Consider the following 21,754-nt stretch of genomic DNA (forward strand, 5'->3'; position numbering starts at 1 on the left):
ATGTTAAATTTTACTATACCGAAGAAATTATTTCAAGCTCATTCTGACCTTTTCTTTATCATGTTGTGAGTTTACAAATTAGGAAATGTGTTACTTGTTTCAAATATGGGATGTTCAGAGTTCACTATCGTTTTTGCAAGTCTTGGTTCCCAAGAGATTGCTTTGCTACACTTTTTCAATGTTCTCTTAGGCAAGGAAATTTTAATCCCTGCTTTATTATTCTTTAGGAAGTCAGTGGTTGCTTCATAAATGCTAATTCAGTTCAGGGGTAGCATACCATAACTGGGCAATTGGCTAAAAAAAAAATAAATTAAAAAATATATATACGTATCTCCATGATTTTTGTTGTCTTTAAAGTTGCTATTTTACTCCCCTTTAACTTTTTTTTTTTTTTTAATATTTTCTTTATTTATTTGTGAAAGAGAGAGAGAGAGAGCATGAGCTGGGGGAGGGACAGGGGGAGACAGAGAAGCAGGCTCCCCGCTGAGCAGGGAGCCCAATGCGGGCCTCAGTCCCGTGACCCTGAGATCATGACCCAAGCCAAAGGTAGACGCTTAATTGACTGAGCCACCCAGGTGCTCCTTCTCTTTAACTTGGAGCTTCTATCAGTGACTAGGCCTCTTCCGGGTTCAGTCATGCTGAAATGTGAGCAGTGTGCTGGGCCTGGACTGGGTATGCGTTGGTTTCCTTGTCATGAGCTGACAGGTCACCAGATAGGGCACCAGATCCTCTGGCCCCACCTCCCACCCCACTCCTGCTGCCTCCACTGCTGTTTATCCTCTGTAAGGGTCAGGAAATCTTTTTCATATGTCTGCCTTATCATCATTAAACCAGATTCCACCTTGAAGATGTTCTCCAAGGAATCCAAAATGCTACAAAGAAGTATATCGTTTTCAAATATGGTGAGTTCGTTTTAATTTTAAACCAGTGATATGATGGAAATTCAGGTAGCACTTTGTTTCATACACACATGATGGCATTTCGTTTCTCCCCAGCAGTTGGGTTTTTCCTGTGTGATGTCTACAAAGTACCTCAGTGACATTACTTCTAAATTCAGTTTAAAAATTTTTCAGGGTGCTTCTTTTTCAGAATACAGTGATTTTGCTTGTAGCCTAGAAAACTCGAAGTGCCAACCACTAGAATTCCCCTTAATAATTCTTTCCTTTTCTGGAACTGTCAAACTAAATATGTCTGTGTTTTTTATATAATGTGTGCATTTCTGAGTGGATAGGACCCCGAATTCTAGAAAACCGATTCTTCTGAAAAACACATTTTATTGTTAATGTAAACCATCCGAATGGTTTTGAAAGTCCCTAAAGAATTTTGGAAGTTCTCCCTACCTGTGGAAGCCTGTAATCCAGAGAGGCTCTTTGAGAATAACATGCAGCCCACCCTCCCTTCACGATTTACCCGCGTGAGGAGTTTGTCCAGCCCAGGGCTGTGAGGGCCCTCCAGAGCCCCTGAACGCCCGCAGGCTAGATCCATGTGCCCTGGACACACTTACTTGCTTACATTTGGGAAGGAACCTAGCATCTTGAATTAGCCAGTTGAAAAGAAAACACTTCCCAAATAATGAGGAAGGCCAGAATAAACAGAATTTAAGCATTAATTTTGGGGGGAGCTTACAAGATAGTTTTAACATGTTAGGGATTTACTAATTATTGTATATAATTAATGTCAAACCATTTGTATTTCAGGCTTTATCATCTTGTTTACTTTTGCCAGGAGATGCCACTGTCATAAGTTCTTCGTGGGATAATAATGTGTATGTATCTGAGTGTGCTCCTGGTGTAATTCCGCACACGGCATAGCTGTCTTTGTGGACAGAAGGCAGGAAAGGACAGGTCTTCCATTGGTGGGACACTGCATTGTTTTCAAAAAGGAACAGATATTAGATAAGGCTAGTACTGGCGGCTTTGACTGTGATTGTTTGAATCTAGTAATTTCTCCCACTGGACTCTGTTTTTCTGTTTTAACCTGAGGTGAAAACACAAATGAGCCAGACCTGGAGATTTCTAGTTTCAAAGTCAGATATTGAGTATTTTGGTGTAATAACATTAGAATAGTATTTTGTAATTCTAGTGAGTCTTAGTGTAGAATTAAACAACGTAATACTCCTTGAATATGTGTTTAAGAGTCTCCAAATTAAGCTGGAATGCTTTTTAATAGTTCTCCTTCTCTTTTCTGTTAGCTATTTTTACTCTATAGCATTTGCAAGACGCCAGGACACGTTAATGGGACATGACGATGCCGTTAGTAAGATCTGTTGGCATGACAACCGACTGTATTCAGCATCGTGGGACTCCACTGTGAAGGTCTGTATAGATTTTATAACTTAAAATGTTTGGATACTGCAAGTGTTATAAACCGTTGTACACCTGTTGCTAGTGTGCTCCCTCACTTCACTCCTTTTCACAGAGCGTCAGTGATCTGTAAAGATACTGAATGTTATCGCCTCTGTTTTCCCAACATGTGTACTTCTCAATAGGAAGTTTTCCCGATTTCTGTACTGTGCACTCAACTGGGGGTTGGAATGATGCAGAATTCACAAAACAGAGTTACAGAGAAATAAAGGTGACTTGTGAACAACACAGGTTTGAACTGCACAGTCTGCTTAGACATGGAGTTTTGCTGATAAATACATACAATTTATGATTTTCTTAACCTTTTTTTCTCTAACTTACTTTACGATAAGACAACAGTATATAGTACATGTAACACAAAATACATGGGTCAACTGTTTATGTTATTGTAAGACTCCTGGTCAACAGTGACATTTGGGGGGAGTCAAAGTTACATGTAGATTTTCAACTGCATGGAGTAGGGGGTAGGAGCTCTTCCCCCCCCACATATTGTTCAAGGGCCAACTGTATACAGTAACAGCCCCTCTTATCTCACACAGTCGGAACTAGCAGTTAATCCGTCAATCAGAAAATGTCAAGTTTAAGTGAGGACTCATGAAAAGGGAATGCATTTTATTTCAAGTCAAAACATATACATGCACATTCATTCATCATTCTGTTGATATGGGGCCATCCTTGCCCTCTTCTTTGGGACCTTACACAACTATCTTGCAAAGACCACACCAGTACTCATCATCCTCAGCTTCCAATTTGCATTTATGTAAAATGAAATCAAGAACCTAAAACTGTTAGAATTCCTTCAAGAGTTTTTCAGGATTTCCCCCATTCTTATCAATTTTCTTGCCTACACCAAATTTTATTAAGTTATTTATTTATTTTATTATTATTATTTTTTTAATTTTAGTAAAATTTAGCTTTTTGGTGACTTGCCTTTTTGGGTCTTCTCAAACCCTCAGTAGACACTACAACACTTTTACACTCATGTTTCCTCAGTTTGCACTAAAACCGCAGAATACAGCAGCAAGTACAGAGGGTAGAAACAGACACACAGGTGCAGTGGACACTCGGTGAGCGCTGTAATGGGAATAAAAACACGGCGCTGCAGGAAAGGAACTGGAAGCATTTCACGGCTTTATTTTGTTGAGGAGTACGTAAACTGGCAATTGGTTGGTCAAGAGCGCTTTTCTTGAATGTGTTAGACATGCTTTTGTTCTAAATGTTTGCAAATACCTTCTGCAATATATTCCACCTTAGGTGTGGTCTGGTGTTCCTGCAGAAATGACATGCACCAGGAGACAGCAGTTTGACATGCTGGCCGAGCTGGAGCACGACGTCAGTGTGAGTACCAGCCATAGCACTGCTCAAAAGCCGAGCCTGAGTCCCGGGGAGGGTGGCGGTGGTTGGTTTTACCTGTGTGTTTTTTTGTTTTTGTTTTTGTTTTTTTCTTTTTCATTTTATTTTGCTTACTGGAGGAGAGCATGGGCTCTCCGTTCTTTTGACTTGACTCTTTGGGTTTCCGAGTCTGCTTTGTTTTCCCCTCCAATTTGCCATTTCCCTGAGAATTAACTACCGTCCCATCCGATTTCCAAAATACCAATTTCTGAGTATGACACTGAATATTTGGATACCCTCAAACTATCTGGGGCATAGATTTTCGTGTTTTCTGACACAGACAGTAGACAGGGCCGTCTGTCCAGCATGACGGCCTCTGACAGTCTTGGGGGGCACACACAGGCACACATGAGCCAGGAGAGCCACGCTCGTGCCGGCCCCACCGGGTCAGGTCCCCCTTTTGCATCTCCCACTAGAGCTGACAGTACTGCCTTTTTTCCGAGGTGCAAATTGATGCCTGACTTGCATGGTCGGCAGATGAGCTGAGGTTGAGATATTTATGTAGTAACTCCAGGTGGACATGCAAATACAACCTTGAGATTCCCCGCTTTTCCCAAATCCCTCACATAGGCATGGGTCCGCTGTGCTTCAGACCGCCTGGCATCATGGTAGGGTTTATAACTCTTGGAGGCATCATCCTGAAACTTGTCAATTTTAGACTACATTAAAACAGCAAATGGGGTGCCTGGGTGGCTGCGTCAGTGAAGCATCCGACTCCTGATTCAGGTTCTGGCTCAGGTCATGATCTCATGGTTTGTGGGCTCAAATCCCATGCCCAGGTCCACAGTCAGTGGGGAGTTTATCTGAAAATACTCTCCCTCTGCCGCTGCCCCCATGCACTCTTGCACATGCTCTAAAAATTAAAAAATCTTAAAATCCAGTATTGCAGTTACCCTACCAATATTTCCTTTTATTCACTAGCATAAGAAGAATTCCATTTTTAAATAATTAAATAGGCAATGTTGAAACACATCTGCAGTAGTCCCATCAGTACACTGTACAGTGGAGTTGAACCTTTATTGTGTCCTGATAGTGGAGTCAGCCTAGGGAAACCGCTGATGACTGTAATTCTAAATGGAATACTTTTGTGTTTTCTTCCTTAGGTAGATACAATTAGTCTAAATGCTGCAAGCACACTGTTGGTTTCAGGCACCAAAGAAGGCACAGTGAATATTTGGGACCTCACTACAGCCACCATATTGCATCAGATCCCATGCCATTCAGGGACTGTGTGTGATACTGCTTTTAGCCCAGGTAGTATGATCCTTTTTACTATGGATGATAACTGGGGGAATCAGAATTATTACTTTAAAATAGAGAAGAATGCAAAAAGGAAAACAGTCTGCCGATAAAAGTGTCGCCTGTATCTGAGGCTGTTAACAGGCACAATAACATCTACTCGTGCCATTTGCACCCACAGAAAACCTGTAGTGGACATTGTTCTTAATTCGTCAGCTCCCCAGAGAAATTAAATTTATGCAAATGAACTCACACCAAAGGGTCATCAGCCCAGTGTCTTAGAAGCATTTCAAGGAGAGGAAAGTCATCGCTTAAGTACAAGTAGCTCAAGGAGCCCGACAGTGAATGTTATGTCAGAGATAAAATGTCAGAATAATTTTCAACACACTTCTGAAGCCGTTTTACCTCATGTTACAGACAGTCGCCATGTCCTCAGCACAGGGAAAGATGGCTGTCTAAACGTCATAGATGTGCAAACAGGAATGCTCATCTCTTCTCTGACTTCGGATGAGACCCAGAGGTACATTTCCTGAGTTACTAGTGGGGGAAGACATGTACAAACAAGTTCATGATCCTGTCATGTGGGCTTGCTTTGGCAGGATAATAGAGCCCCTCCTTCATGAGGACTGATCACATAATCATTTCTAAATCATGCTTGCAGATGCTTTATCTGGGATGGAAATTCTGTTTTATCTGGAAGTCAGTCTGGTGAACTGCTTGTTTGGGACCTGCTCGGAGGAAAAATCAGTGAGAGAATACAGGGCCATGCGGGTAAGCAGTTATGCAGCTGTCTTCACCTTTCTTCCTAAAATGCTGAACTCAAACTGCTTTTCCCATCAGGAAGCATACCCTTCCCAGGCAGAAAACACACCATTTCCCTCCACACTGTCAGTGTTCCCCTCCAGCACCTTGGTTGGCCAGGTGGGAGTCCTTTGGGACTGAGATTTATGTTGACAAGACATGAGATTCCGAAAAGGAAGTTTTTATATTAACTTCCACATGGAGAATTAAAAACCACAGTAAAAGCTGGAATCGTTTTAAAAATACAATGAAACCCCAAACAACACAAAAATTACAATGAAAACGATTTTCCTCCCACCACTGACCCCACCCCAACCCTGCCATTCTCCTCCCTGAGCAATGCATGTCCTGGAGTTGTGCCTTCTTATTACTGAGAGGGTAGGTTATAGGCATATTAACTATTCTGCCCGTTTGGTTTTTTTTCCTATGTAGTATCTTGTGGAGATTCACTGCCTTTGCTTACATTTGCATGGTTGCCTCCTGATCATCTGGAAGATTTTATGGTTTTTAATTCTTCTAATAACTAGTTATATATATCTATTTACTTTCCACTGTGACCAGTAACCGCCCTGTTCAGTCCCTTCCCTCTGTCACTAAGTTATGTGGTTATTTCCTAACATTATAAAGTGATCTGTTTAGGTCATCCTCAACTTATTGGCTTTAAGCAACATTTATTTGACTCCTTCCTGCAGAAATGGAATTAGCCAACTTCCACCAGCTCCCTGCCTTCTCTTCTCATCCGTGTCCTAACCACTGCAGTAGGAGTATGTTTGCATCTGTTATTTTAGCTTTATGTTTAAGTGGTTTTATTGCTCACAAGTTCCCTATAGCAATAAGTGATTTTTAATTTACATACCAATTACAGGATGAGAGAAGACGACATAGTACTTGAGAGTACATTTTGGGGGGCCCCTGGGTCAACTTACCACCTAACCACAAGGTCTCTTTCTCTTAGGTGCTGTGACATGTATATGGATGAATGAACAGTGTAGCAGTATCATCACGGGAGGGGAAGACAGACAAATTATGTTCTGGAAATTGCAGTATTAAGTGCCTTTTCCTCTCTTGAATGTTAAGTTGAACTCTATTTAATGTATTTTTAAACCAGACTTTTAAATGAACTGGTGAATGTGCAATGACAGCAATTAGAAGTTTTACCACATGAGACATTGTGGTTTTAAACTTCCTAAATCATGGCGACTTCATTGAAAGCCATTAGTTGCCATCCTCTAAGGCAGACAAAGATATGACAGTGTTAGAGAGAAAACATTACATTTGAAAGGTGGATGGTCATCCTAGTATGCTGATGGTCAGAAGGCAGGTTTGGGTGGCAAAGAGAAGTAGCTAAGAGATACTAAGATGGGAAAACTTTCAGGAAACACTGAATAATTTTGAATTTTCCAAGAAAACGTGCTGTATTCTCTACTACTTCTGAGTCACTCTATTTTGTCTTCCTAATCTAAGAATTGCTGCCCACTGGGTTTTTGGGTATGTGTTTTCTTGGAGTGGTTACTTTGTATAACCTACTGTCCTCAGATTCTAAGAACCTGGGGAATGATTAGCAATTAAGTTTACTGTGTATAGGAACGGTTTATTTCATTATAACTATTAAATGCTCATCTTTTCTACATTAAAAATATTTTTCTGTAATGAAAGCAGTTTTCATTTTCTTATTTAAATGATTACCAAGACTAGCAGTACCTTTTAAGAACTTCAAGTATTGGTCCTTCTAGAAAACCATAAAGTGACATGAATGTCATTCATTCTTACATTTTTGGAACCATCCTCAGACTCAAATCTAGGTAATAAGGTAGGTAAACTGGGAAACTCTGTTTGGTGTGCTTTTCCAAATTTCAACAAGGTAAGCTGTAAAGCCACACTACTGACTTCCTTTTATATTATGACAATGTTTTTAAAGGCTATAGGAGAGTTTTATCTTGTAGGCTGTATGATATGGGGGAAAAATGACCCAGGGTAACAGTTTTCCAAGTCAGTTTTAAGTGTCATTGGACATGACTTAGTCTCAGGTATTGCAGAGAGCACCCATGGCCTCCGCTGAGTTCCTGCTGCTCAGCCTTAAGTGTGCAGGCTGGCCATCTGCGGTTCCCAGGTGGAAGCACTCTTCCTGACACACCTACTCTCTCAGCATAGATGGCTTTTCTCAGGGCCTCTGGATGCTCACTGCTTCAGGAGACAATTCCCACAGGCCCAAGTTGTGAACTTCATGCGCCTGTTCTCTAAGTCATGCAAAAGTTTGGTGAAGGGCACTGACAGCTTCCAAATGATGCAACAAACTAAAATCCGCTTTATTTATACATATTTAATTAAGATGAAATAGGCATAAACCATAAAGAAAAAAATCAGGATAAAGTGTCACTTCCATTTTCTGGGAGGGGTCAGGAAATGGAACAGATTACCTGGGAAACATCCTAAGACCATCCCAAAGTAGTGAGGTTACAGAATGTTAAAGACAAAATTAGGTATTATTCCACTTAATCTACAAATGAATAAAGGGAGTCAAAACTTTATCCTATTTGGTATAAGAATTTTTACATTTAATATATAGTGAATCATTTCTCAGAAACTAATACCGGTAAGTTTTAGAAGAAAGAAATTTCCATTACACAATTGACTAGAAAATCTCAAATGCAACTAAGCAGCTATGCTATAGCTCAGTATGTACCATTACATTGTTCTGGGCTAGTGTACATTTCAGTTTAACACAGAACTGCATTTTGGGTTTTAGAAAGGCAGCAATAGTTATATTTTGGCTTTTATTCTAGATGCTTAACACAGTTAAGGCGACAGTTGAAGCATATTAAGTAAAGGTAGTTACAATTAAATGATGATCAACACAATCTCTAGCAACCTACATACACTGTATAATGCTTACATGGAATGAAACCAGTGTACTTAATTGGTATTTTACACGCACACACACACACAGAACTAAAAAAACACCAAAAGCAGTCATTCTACATGTACTATGGTTACATATTAAAAATGCAATTATACCATAGAACTAAAGTAATATGAACAGCACTACTTGATATGTAAGATAAAGGTGATTGGTTCTAACACAGAGCTAAGCCTGTATCAGTCATTCTAATCATAATGGCTTGTAAAAGCATCGGGTTTCCAGTAGAGAAACTACTCTATGAAAATCAGTTAAAATCTGTCCAAAGTTTCACATCAGTAAAACCAGGATAAGGCTACAATGATCTTGAAGTGTGAACAAGATATCCAATCAAAACAGTAAGATTCCCAGCCATAATGTAAGATAGAAAGGTCTTCATGCAGCATATGCTCTCTGGCTCCTAGAAAGCTTCATGTGCATAATATAAAGTTAAGTTGTCCAAGAAGTAAACTGGAGTTCAGTGAAGTTTCCATTGTGCCATGACTTTTAAACCTCAGGAATGGTGTGATCCATCAGGCTTTTCATAATGCTTGGTGCCATCCTATGAGAGAGTCACTTTATTAAACAGTGTGGTTTGGGTTTCTTTTTTCAAAAAGGCTGTGCTAATCCAAAAAAATGCCCATTCAAATTCAGCACTTGCTAGCATCAAGTGGGACTGTGGGGAAAGGGAAAGGTTTTTGTTTTTGTTTTAAATGAGTTCAGATCTAGGAGTGTCAGGGGAAATCTAGTCTCAGGGGAAATCCATCATAGCCAGTGTAAAACACCATCTGCACCTTCGCTAGAAAAGTTAGATCAGATACAAGTAAGTCCTCATATATTAAAGCTGATGACTAAAAAGAGGGAAAATGACAACAATGTTATGAACTGGGAGGGACACGGTAAGGGGGAACCTGTCACTATTTTAAGAGAACTTGAGAACAAGTAGTCTTGACTGTAACACTTCCCTTTTCTTTCTACCCAGAAACTGAAAACTTTTATTAAGGTATTATGTTTTTAATCTTTTAAATCTTATTTCCACAGGCAAGATAGATTCTGAAAGAAGGATCTAAGTTGGCTCGGCAAAAACAGCTATGATAGAAGCCAGACTTTTAAAAGTTCTAGGGAAGGTAACAACACTTGCTGCCTTTCTTCTATTCCCCCACTCAGAGATGTCCAAACCTCCTTTCCTGAGGTCCATCCTAGCACCACACCCCACACCCCTGCATGCCTCTACCTACCTCCTCAGATGCTCTCAGAACAAAAGCATTGTTTTTGTTCTAACATCCCACAGACAAGAATTCTCCAATATGAACCACCAGAATAGATTTCTACTAAGAGAAGAGAAGCTGTAGGCAGAGTACAACTGCAGTCCATTTTACTGAAAGCTAAAATGAAAGCCTGCCCACTTTTGCTCATATACCTCTTTTCAACTAGAAAATGTCAACATTTCGGAAGTGTATGGGGAATCTTATTCAGTACTTGCAAAGTTGTGAGAGATCGTCCTTACCTACCAACTCCTCTGATTTAAATAAGTAACTTCAGATTTCTAGGTAAATACCATGTCATCCCTTAGGTAAAAGAACCAAAGATTTGAGACTTAATATAAGCACTGTACCTTAACTCGGAAAACCATAAGAATCTAATTGAAGTACTGTCTACTTACCGTTTAATAATATGTTCAAAGATAAAAGCAGGCATGATTGTAATAGTAACTACAGTCTCAGATGTTGACAGTATGTCTGCAATTTGAGAATCCTGTTGGAAACATGTAATAAAAATTAAGGCTTTATTTCAAAATATGAAAGTATGTTATTCTTGGTAAATATGTATGTCCTCTTACATCTTGCTAAGATCTCTAAAATCTGACCCTTGATATTTGTCATTTTTTCCATTTTCTTTTACCAAGTTTAATTCTATAGAATCACAATTTTATAGATGGAAACAAAATTGCTATGTAAACTGAGTAAATATTTTAGCTTAAAGAATCATCTTTTCATTACTTAAGATGAAATAATTTTCCTTACAATACTACCCCCCTCAGTTAAATGGTGCAGTCTTAACAAAGTTTATGAAATGAACACGTCTTAATGAAAACTTTTATACCTTAAAATAGGAATCTACAGAGGAAAAAAAGGTACTAATACAAACAAACTACTACTCATTTTCTACCATTCCTGGGTTGAAAAAGCTGAGCAATCATTCATTTAGAATGTCACCAAAATCTTCGATGCTTACGTCTCTACAGAATTCTAGTTCAAGGGACTGCTAAAATCATAGAGTCAAGCCCTTTGCTGTAGGAATGTTAATTCCAAAGAGCCTTAAGTAATTCCTTTGGCCTGAGAGCACAGCCAGAGCCCCAGGTTCCCATCACCCATCTCCCCACTGAGTTTCTATTTTGGGGGTCAAGATGAAAATAGCACTGAAACAGACAAATGGAAAAGACAGTTGCTAAAATAAAGCTTCAGCACAAGACACCAGTTCTATTCCTTACCTTCAGCCCAATGACATTCTGCCCATTGACTTCACAGATGTTATGTTCTGTGAGAAGACCATTTCTGGCTGCAGAACTATCTTTCACTATGGATGTTATCTTTCCATTTTTAAAGATAAAGCCAACATGTCCAGTACTATCCTTATGCATGGTAACTGTCCGTTCAAAGGGCCTGTAAACATAATGGATTAAATTAAAAATGTCCTTCTTCCTATTGGTCCAAGTTACTCTTTTAAAGTTTCCTTAGATATAAGGTAAATTCGGTGTTCATCTACAAAATGTTTACTAAAAATACCTACCATGTGTGAGAAACTGGAAACAGGGTTATATAAAACCTAAGTTTAACTGAGAAGATTAAAAATCCAAAAGCTAACTGTAACTTAACACTTATTACGGTGCAAGAAAATAAAGGCCCTTATTTCATGCACCTAAATGTTTAGGTTATAAACTAACTGTTAAATAAAATATTCTATCTTCCCACTTTGACAACTAGAGAGTCTATAGCCACCAAAAAAAGCCAGATTTGGTTTTTAGAACTCCTACACCACTTGGGAGTTATGCAGGAACCCTGGCACTGTCTGTGTCCATCCTATGCTGGACATTTAAGCAACAAACTGGGAAGCAAGGCCAGAGACACCATCCTGCTAACTTTTCCAAGATTTCGTTTTTTATGATCTAGAGAGACAGAAAGTAACATCTTAGAGGATGAATTTCGTAAGCTCTGAAATAAGATCTACACAAAACCAGAATGCTATTAAAAAAAAAAACACACACAAAAACGATGGGGTGCCTGGGTGGCTCAGTGTGTTAAAGCCTCTGCCTTCGGCTCAGGTCATGATCCTGGGGTCCTAGGATCAAGCCCCACATCGGGCTCTCTACTCCGCAGGGAGCCTGCTTCCTCCTCCCTCTCTCTCTCTCCCTGCCTCTCTGCCTACTTGTGATCTCTGTCAAATAAATAAATAAAATCTTTTAAAAGAAAACTATGTAAGAAGAATCTGCAACACACAAATTGCCAGATTATAAGGCTGATCAGAATAAGGTGATAATCTTCTGCATCAAAGTATTATATCCACAGAATCTTAAAAGCCCAAGAAAATGGAAAACTAGTCTTGAATCTCCATTTGAACTGTCTAGTCAACTTACCTGTCACGAACAGTCATAGTAATCTTCTCTCCAAAAGCCTGTTTGAGTACCTTGTGTGCTTTATCAGAGCTCCAGCCTGCACAGTTTTCCCCATTGATCTGAAGTACTTGGTCCCCAAATCTCAGACCAACCAAGGAGGCTGGAGAATTTGCCTGGACCAGCTGAACAAATATGCCCTAGAGAATAATAAAATAACTTTGGTCACTTACCACTGTTATGATATGGTTTAAAAATGCTGGGAAGTTAGGAATCTACTCTAGTAAAGAGAGAAAGAGAGAAACTACATGAATGTATATTGTTATTCCCAAAAAGGAAACTGAAAATTTTATCAAGACAGTGACCTCAAGAAATAAGGCAAAAATGTAATATCTCACTAGTAATTCCAACCTCAAATCATGACCCACCACCCACCTGACCAACCTTAATCATCCTCTTCGTCTTGGAATAAAAAGTCTAAGGAAAATAAAGTAGGGCTGCCATAATAAATGTAAGCTTCTATGCGTCTGGTAGAATACGAAAAGAGGTATTGGCACATAGTTTTTGTTTAGGGGAAAAGTGAGTCTACGGTTAGAAATTTCATGATTTCTTTTAGTTTAAAAAATGACAATTTAGTGTAAGGTCATAACTCTCCTTACAAATGAAGGACTCCTTAACCCATTTGCTAAATTAGATAAGTAAGATTAGAGTTTATTTAACAGCCTAAAAAGGTGGGTACATTGAATACCACTCGTTCTTAGAAGGAATCCACTATGAAATATAGAAAACTCAAGTTCAGTCGACGAAGAACTAAACCCATGTGGATATTTATCCTTCTATAAACTCCTGATCTCAGATGTTGAAGAAAATGCAAAAGTATAAAAGAAGAGTAAAGTTGGTAAAATATGAACGCATCTACAAAGTTGGACTCTTTCTATCCTCCTAGGCTGGGTCAGACATGTCCTATGTCTTACAGTTTACTTCAGGGCAGTACTGAAAACCAGAAGGCACCATGTAAAATGGTCAGAGCAATTGAGTTTTGGCCAAATGGAGAAATCCACCGCAGGGGTAACTGCATTGGAGATGGGGCCTATGAAGAGTGTCAGGTCTTTTAAGACAAAGGAAGGAGCAGAGAAGAAATCCTGGCAGATGGGCAGCATATATTATTCACTGAAAAGGAAGGGAGAGCAGTAAAGTCAGGGCCATTGATGCCCTCAGTTCTCTGGGTAGGTAGTCTGGGTTGGGGCTTCCTGCTAAGATCAGCCTTAGCCATTTACCAGTGTGGGATACTCATTGTCATTTTCTGTGTGAAGAAGTTGGACACACTGAGCTAACAAGACTTAAGATTAATAAGGAATCCAAGAGGTAATACCTAAAACCACAAATCGGGATAAAGACTCAGCACATCCCTACCAATCCTAAATGCCTCCTAGGAGAATAACCCTATTTAATTTCTTCAGTATCGTGAGGTTAAGAGGGAGAGTAATTACAAAGGTAAAGGAACAGCTGCCCTAATTAGAAAATCACTTTTACTCAAAAAAATGACCTATTAAATCAAAATGAAGGATGGAAATAATAAACCTGCAAACCCACTTCACAAGTTAAATGATCATTATTTAATTTAAAAATACACACCATTAATGGACACCAATTCTCACTGGTCAGTCTCTTAACATCACATACAATGCCCTATTTGAATACCATAATTTTACTTGTATAAACTATGTTATAATACATGAAGACCAGTGAACTTCATTCCAGAAGACTCAAAAAAAATTCATTAAAGGTAATGAAGTACCAACCTGCCTCTTCACAATAAGGCATCTCCAAGTAGAAAATTTTAAGTTAGCAGATTTAAAATGATCTTGATTATAAATGCAGTTATTGTAATTCATGAAAACATTCTCACTGTAAATTATTCTAACAGTGATCACTTAATATTTCAAGTTATTTGGACAAACTGAAATAGAATGAAAAATACTTACATTATCTATTGATTTAAGCCTGAGCCCAATTTTTCCATCTTGATCCTTACACAAAATGACTTCACGAATCCCTTGCTTAATTTCTGCTCTACGAATTCCAACATCATTACCAGTTACAGGAGCCACCATATAGTTCATACTGGAAGGTCTTGCTACCAACTGCTAATAAAAACACACACAATGTGTCAATACTTAGAAACATTTTAATTAACTCAAATATACCCAGTTGTGGTTTCCCAAAAAGTAATCTGCATACTGTTAACCTCAGATAAAGTCTGATTTACCCAAAAAAGGACCTAGTTTTTATTCATTCTTTTTTTAAAAGATTTTATTTATTCATTTGAGAGAGAGCATGAGCAGGGGAGAGAGGCAGAAGCAGGGGGAAAGCAGACTCCCTGCTGAGCAGAGAGCAGGCTGCAGGTGCTCAACCATCTAAGCCACCTTGACGCCCCTTATTTACTAATTCTTAAGGAAATTTATCACCTCCAATAGATTCAATAACTTACCTTCTGAATTCACTAGTTTTTGCTTCATGTATACTCTGGCTTATCTCCACTCAAATGTATTATCCTCGAGCTTAAAAGCCTTATCATACTTCTGAAACTCACACAATTTTCCAGAGGGTTCTTTTATATGTGGTCTGATCTTTATTAGCCATCTACTGACTTTCAGCATTTCATAAGAGGGGGAACCTTCTTACCTCACAGTACCACTCTGAGAATTAAAACTGCATGTTTACATGAGTGCTGACACACGTAAGACAGGATAATACATTTCTCGTTCTCTGTAATGAACATTTATGGATTAACCAATTATATGCACAAACCAGACTGACCAAGAACAGCTATACGAGGGAAGCATGGCAGGTACCATGCTGCCAATTTTTCAATTTTCTCAAGTTTTCTTGACCAAAACTGCTTTTTTAAGTGAACCCCTTTTCTCAACCAAAGAGATAGTGAGGGAAGAGCTAATCAAAGACTTCTTCACTGGAATCTGTCAAAAAAACCTCTGACCTACCTAAGAACTGTGATGCTCAGAGTAGCAATAATAGGGAAAGAGGAACCTCAACTACATAATCACTACAGATGGCAATTTTTTGTTCAGAATTCATGGTAATTATGATAGCATATTCTAAAGCGGACAGTCTAACAGGAATAATGTACACACACAATTACACTAGAAATCAGAACGCAATGCCAGAAAGTATTACTTGTGAGATTACAAACGTTCAAAATAGAAATGACTAAAGCTATAAGAAACACAGGAAAAACCGGTAATGGGATAGAAACAGAAAAACTTCATTTAGCAAATGACTTATTTAGTTTAGGTGGAATACAGAACAAAGGGTTGAGGGGGCTTTGGAGTGGGTTTTACTTTTGGAAAATATTTTTTCCAGCAGTATTTTTAAGTACCTGACTTACTAGGTGTTCTTACTTATTATGACCAACACCACATTACCACTGTCCCCTTTCCCCATGCAACTATTTCTGGTAAGGGCTACTAAAATAACCTAGATCATCTTCCTGATTCTCCACAGAGCAAGCACAGAAATCTTAAAAAAAAAAAAAAAAAAAAAAAAAAGAGAGAGAGAGAGAAAAGAAATCATCATGATCAGACCACTCCCGCAACTTTATCCCAATTCCTTACACCATGGTTTGTAAGGCCAGAGAGCACCTGGTCCCCACTACCACTCCAGTGCCATCTACTGCCATGTCCTGCCCTGTTTCCTCTGCTAGTCACACACGTCTAGTCTCAAGTCCACTAAGTTCATTTCTGCCTGAAAGCCTTCAGGTTCTGTCTATACTGTACAGAATGTTTTCCCACCGGACATTCACATGCCTTATTCCCTCGTTTCACTCAGTTCTCTATTCATATGTCAACCCATCAGGGAGAACATATATGCTCCCTATATCGAAATATAGCCCTAGCATCTTATTCACTTACTCTTCTTCCACTTGGTTCATGTCATAAGCACTGGTTTATTATTTGTCTACAATATGACTTTCACTAGTGTGTGTCCTGGGGAAGGGGGCACTGCTGTGGTTCACTACAGTATCTACCGCACCTGGCACAGTGCCGGGAATGTGTCGGTTCTTAAGCTACTGATTGTCATCTCTACTCATTTACGGTGCCGTGGGAGACAACACACTGAAAGCGGTTTTACCTTAAAGGATAAAAATATATGTTTTGAATGAGCAACCAAATACATGATGCAGTTTCTTCCAAGGCCCAAATAAAAGGTATCAACCAAGGTGTGGCCATGGGAATGGTTCCTCTCACTGTTATATCTAAACACACACACACAACTTTTACATCCTGTCCCGACAGGAGTGTGAAGGTCTTATTTAAGAGGGAGGAAGGCCTCCACTGGGGAACACATTTTCCCTGAATTAGAAGATCATCACCTGACTGTTTTGGATTTTATATGCCACTGAAACAAAGGCAAAGAGGAGATTACTGAACAGGCTAGTGTGATTAATTCTAGTTACCAAGAAGAAATTGGGTCGCTACTAGATAATGGATTCTATGGCCAAAATTAGCAAGACAGGAAACAACGTGTGTTGGAGAGGATGTGGAGAAAGGGGAACCCTCTTACACTGTTGGTGGGAATACAAGTTGGTGCAGCCACTTTGGAGAACAGTGTGGAGATTCCTCAAAAAATTAAAAAATAAATTAAAAATTAAAAATTAAAAATTAAAAATAGAGCTTCCCTATGACCCTACAATTACATTACTGGGTATTTACCCCAAAGATACAGCAATGGCCACGGTCGCCAAACTGTGAAAAGAACCAAGATGCCCCTTCAAAGGACGAGTGGATTAGGAAGATGTGGTCCATATACACTATGGAGTATTATGCCTCCATCAGAAAGGATGAATACCCAACTTTTGTAGCAACATGGACGGGACTGGAAGAGATTATGCTGAGTGAAATAAGTCAAGCAGAGAGAGCCAATTATCATATGGTTTCACTTATTTGTGGAGCATAACAAATAACATGGAGGACATGGGGAGATGGAGAGGAGAAGGGAGTTGAGGGAAATTGGAAGGGGAGGAGAGCCATGAGAGACTATGGACACTGAAAAACAACCTGAGGGTTTTGAAGGGGTGAGGGGGTGGGAGGTTGGGGGAATCAGGTGGTGGGTATTGGGGAGGGCACATATTGCATGGAGCACTGGGTGTGGTGCAAAAACAATGAATACTGCTACAGTGAAAAGAAATTTTTCAATTAGCAATAATCGCGCCTCAGATAAACCTCATTGGCTAGGATACTGCCACTGCACAAAACTGAAAAGAAATTTTTAAAAATAATAAATATTTAAAAAAAAAGATAATGGATTCTAGACTATGTTTGGAATCCTGGAGGTTCTCTGAGGTGCCTTTTAGGTCTTCCATATTCAACAGTAAAATTAATTAAAAACAGGAACAGACTTCTGCTTATAGTCATAATGGAGCCCGGCTTACTCTCCTGCTATAAATAACTAAAAATTTGGAAAAATAGAAGGCAACAATTTTTGAACATTGGGTATTAGGCAAGGTAGGGCAGTAATTCCTGACAGAAAAGAAACGTGAGGTGAGCCCTTTCATCGCCTGGCCTTCTACCCAGACCACTATCTGGACTGGAACACAGAAGTACAAATCTCAAGCAGAGCACTGTGCTCTTCTAAGCTGAGGAGACAAAAATCAGGAAGGCTAAAGCAGCTAGTGAAACAGCAAGAATGTTCAGGGATGAGTCCCATAAAGGAGAGAGCTAAGCTATACAGAGAAAAAGCTCCAGAAATCTATATTCAGGTCTCCTTGAACTCTCTGCTAAATACTAATCTCTGTATCTGTGAGGTAAAGCTCCAGAGGCCAGGCAAAGTACATGCAGGAAGCTATAAGCTGAACCTTCCTGCAGATCACACAGGGTTGGGAGACATCCAAGGTCCTATCAGCAAAAGCGATGTGCTCACTGAACACCCAGGGCCTTCAGCAGAGAACCCAAGGGGACACCCATCCTGAGTAATGGGGCTACGATAACCCTACAATAAAGGCAGCTTCAGACCTACCCTAACAACATGTAAAATCAAGCCTCGGAAGGACCAAGCCGATGTACACGTAACTTAACTGCTTGCCAGAACAAGTGCTGACACTCTTTAAAGAAGACATAATCTAGCACCTAAAAATGTAAAATTCAGTGTCCCATTCTGATTTTAAAAGAATTAGTGGCATGTAACAAACAGGAAAATGTAATCTCTAATAAAGAGAAAAATCAGTTAACAAATTCAGAAATAACAGACCAGAAAATTAGCAAACTGGGATTTTAAAACAGTTACTATAAATTTGCTTAGTATGCTCAAGGACTTAAAGCCAGATGAAATATCCAGAGAAGAAAAATACAGTAGGTGAAATGAAAAATTCACTACATGGAAACAGTTAATAGAACCAGCAACAAAATAAAACCTAAAGAAAAAGCAAGATGCTTCAGAAGGAGATTCTGACACTTCAAAATGGTTTAGGTCACCCCAGGAGGTATTAAGAAAAGACCAGCTCAAGGTGGTCTTGAGGGCAAACGGGATAAAGAATGTATAATAGACAAAGGGAGTCATAATACTAAATACAGCCTCATGAACAGTTACCAAAATAAGAATCCCAGTAGCCATAACTACCTTCTTTGATTGTACCTGTATATTTTCTGTAAATAACAATTGTTTTGTTCCTCCATATCTCCTTAGCTGTAAATACATGAATTTTTTATAGCAGTGAACTTTATACTTTGTCTTTACATCAAAAATATTCAGCTGGGAATGTGAATACTAAGGGGTAATTAATATTGCACAGTAACTGATACCACATGCCACTGCCCAGAGATGGCTATGATAACTGGCACTGCCCCATCTTGGCATAAGGGTAGGAGTACTTCTTTATAGCAGAGGTAATTGGCTTGGTTTTGTATACCCCTGGGTTAAAAATTACTTTTGTATTTCTAAAACATTATAAGCAAACAAAAAAAACAAAAGAATACGCAACAGAAACCATGTGTGACCAGCAAAGCTTAAAATGGTTACCATAGGGTCCCCCTTAACAGAAAGTGGGCTGAAACCTCAATTTTACCAAGAATTGCATCTTTTAAAGGGAAACTATGCAGTTATTGCTGTCATTTGAACTTAAAAACTGTGTGGATATAGACAGTAGTCAAAGGAGTAGGCAGTGCTGTGTATTAAGCTACTGTTTGTCAGCTCCAAACCCACCTAGATTGTACAGGGTGATGATGGGGCTTGTGCAAAAGATATGTGCAAATTACATATTCCTTTGTCAGCAGATGTCTGGTTAGCATCCAGCACAGGAGGCTGGAAGCCTGGAGGAGGACAACTGCCTTGTTCTTTCCTCTTTGTTTCCAGACCCTATCAGCTCTGCCTGGGCCTCACCCTTAACCCTGATGGAAGCAGGTGATTCCATTCTCCAGCTTTTACTGCCACACTTCCAGAACCAGCCTTGCTTGCAACCCCTCAGAGGTACCAGTACTGACAGCAGTGTCTACTCCTCCAAGGTGTGATGAGGCCCAGCTCCAAGGGGCCCTTTGCCCAAGCTTTTAGGTTCTAAAAACTCCAAATTCTTCCCTGTGTCACTCCAGTCCTAGAAGGAGCAGTGACTTTCTGCAATTACATCTCTCTTCCATGCCTGCGTTTTTAAATTCTTCAACCTTTTTGCCTAATTTCTTAAATTATTTCTGTTGACATACCTACTGTCTACCAAATGGGCCCTGACTAATAAAAGCAAGTTTTCAATAAATATTTGGTAAGTAAATACTAGGTACTATATTAAGCACTGGGGTTATGGCAATAAGATAGCTAATTGACCCTGTCCTTCATGTTTTCATTATATTTATAGTAAGTACTATAAAAATGCCATGGCCTTCCAACAAGGAGGCTGTTAAGAGATACATTATATTTAAAAGCCTAGAATTTGGGGGTCTTTTACAGAGAGCTTTAAACTTTGGAATGTTAAAAGATTATGAGAAAAAAAAAAAAGATATGACAGATCTATACTTCAGAAAGATTAACCTCGCAGCAGCTTAGTACTGTTTGCTATAAGAAGTTACTAGAGAAAATTTAAGAGATGACTGTGATAATCTAGGTTAAAAGTACAGAAACCCAGAAGAGGGTTACAGTAGGACTGGAATGGATAAAGTGAATATAAGAAACATGGGGAGGACAGAATCACTAGGTCTTAGTAACTGACTAAATGCAGAAGACTAAGGAGAATGGACTAGTCCTAATAAATCTTTAACTCCTAATAAATTAGAAGACTGGTAAAAGGTTAAAAGAAAGTAAATCATTTAAGAAGTGATATCCAGAAGGCAGTCTAAAACTAGAAAAGAGAGAGCAATGCTAAAGTTATAAATCTGTGAGTTGGTCATGAAGAGGAGAGCTTCTGTCTACGTCTAAAATATGATTTTATACAATTCAAAATTAAGTACAGTATACGTACTCCATGAACTGGTGCTCCAGGGACCACGGCCATATTTGCACGGATTTCTTCTTCATTTAAACTCAGGCCCATGTACTGGGAGAGCTCCGGATACAATTTAGGATAGAGATCTAATATGAATAAATAAATTAGAATATTTTAAATGAACACTGTTGTTAATATGGGCTTCTATTTGTGTTAAAAAATTACATGTATTTTATAAAAGCTAGAATGAATCTAAATAAGCAATTTGGAAAATCGTCTCCTTATCTCTGTAATGGCAATTAGAAATAGGAAATACAGAAAGTTTAAATAGTCAAGATGGAAATAATTCTTCCAAATAAATTATCTTGCCTTTCTGTTTTCCTAAAATAAACCCATTTTGATTAGGAATTTCATAAGCATACCACTGATTCTCCACCTCAGATCTGACTAAAATGTTTATTGTCAAGTCAGCAACTTTACAACTCATTTAATAAACGTTGCTATGAAATGATTCTTCTGAACTACAATAAAAAAAAAATTCAAGGCTTGTAAAAGTGTATTTATATTTAGTATCTTACCATTTAAAAAAAGTTAACCACATTCCAATGAAATCTTGGAAACAGTATATTTAAATATTAACAGTACTTAACTTAGTAGCACAGTTATGTACTATTTCCAAATGTTCTTTTTTACATGATTTATGACTTAAAATGAATTTTCTAAAAGAATGTTACCAATAGTTATATCTGGTTAGTTATAAAATAGTTATAAAATCCTATTTAATACGCTTTTTATCTTAAGTCATATTATTTAGGGGCTCTGTCCTAAATTCCTATAAACTTAGAAGGAAAAGGAACTGACGTAATGAGAAGTATATGGAGACCTAATAAAGATTCCAGAATTTGGGAAGCTCCCCCAAAGGAGATGGTTGAAAACTTCAAAACCCACCCTCACCCCACAATGATGGAGGACAGTTCAGAAGTTCAAGAGCAGTAGCATGGGGCACAGTTCATATACACGGTTTCTTCATATAT

At 38.8% G+C, this 21,754-nt stretch overlaps 2 protein-coding genes across 5 annotated transcripts in view; one reads left to right on the forward strand and one right to left on the reverse strand.

Moving 5' to 3' along the window:
* Positions 1-7,448, forward strand: part of NSMAF (neutral sphingomyelinase activation associated factor) — a 59,407-nt gene extending 51,959 nt beyond the window's left edge. Inside the window, exons 24-31 of the mRNA XM_080801190.1 lie at positions 835-902; positions 1,698-1,765; positions 2,192-2,315; positions 3,618-3,701; positions 4,859-5,009; positions 5,412-5,514; positions 5,656-5,765; positions 6,751-7,448. Coding sequence (XP_080657316.1) covers positions 835-902; positions 1,698-1,765; positions 2,192-2,315; positions 3,618-3,701; positions 4,859-5,009; positions 5,412-5,514; positions 5,656-5,765; positions 6,751-6,845 — 803 coding nt within the window. The 3' untranslated portion in view covers positions 6,846-7,448. The remainder of the gene's footprint in view (positions 1-834; positions 903-1,697; positions 1,766-2,191; positions 2,316-3,617; positions 3,702-4,858; positions 5,010-5,411; positions 5,515-5,655; positions 5,766-6,750) is intronic.
* A 647-nt stretch (positions 7,449-8,095) lies between these two features.
* SDCBP (syndecan binding protein) overlaps positions 8,096-21,754 on the reverse strand; it is a 45,746-nt gene continuing 32,087 nt past the window's right edge. For 3 of the 4 annotated variants that reach the window (XM_080801193.1, XM_080801194.1, XM_080801191.1), the window contains exons 4-9: positions 20,757-20,866; positions 14,287-14,448; positions 12,326-12,501; positions 11,183-11,354; positions 10,355-10,446; positions 8,096-9,253 (exon numbers count right to left, since the gene is read on the reverse strand). In XM_080801193.1, coding sequence (XP_080657319.1) covers positions 9,199-9,253; positions 10,355-10,446; positions 11,183-11,354; positions 12,326-12,501; positions 14,287-14,448; positions 20,757-20,866 — 767 coding nt within the window. In that variant the 3' untranslated portion in view covers positions 8,096-9,198. The remainder of the gene's footprint in view (positions 9,254-10,354; positions 10,447-11,182; positions 11,355-12,325; positions 12,502-14,286; positions 14,449-20,756; positions 20,867-21,754) is intronic. The other variant, XM_080801192.1, reaches the window with a different exon arrangement.

Source organism: Martes martes (assembly GCF_963455335.1).
Source record: "Martes martes genome assembly, chromosome: 4".
NCBI classification, from domain to species: domain Eukaryota; kingdom Metazoa; phylum Chordata; class Mammalia; order Carnivora; family Mustelidae; genus Martes; species Martes martes.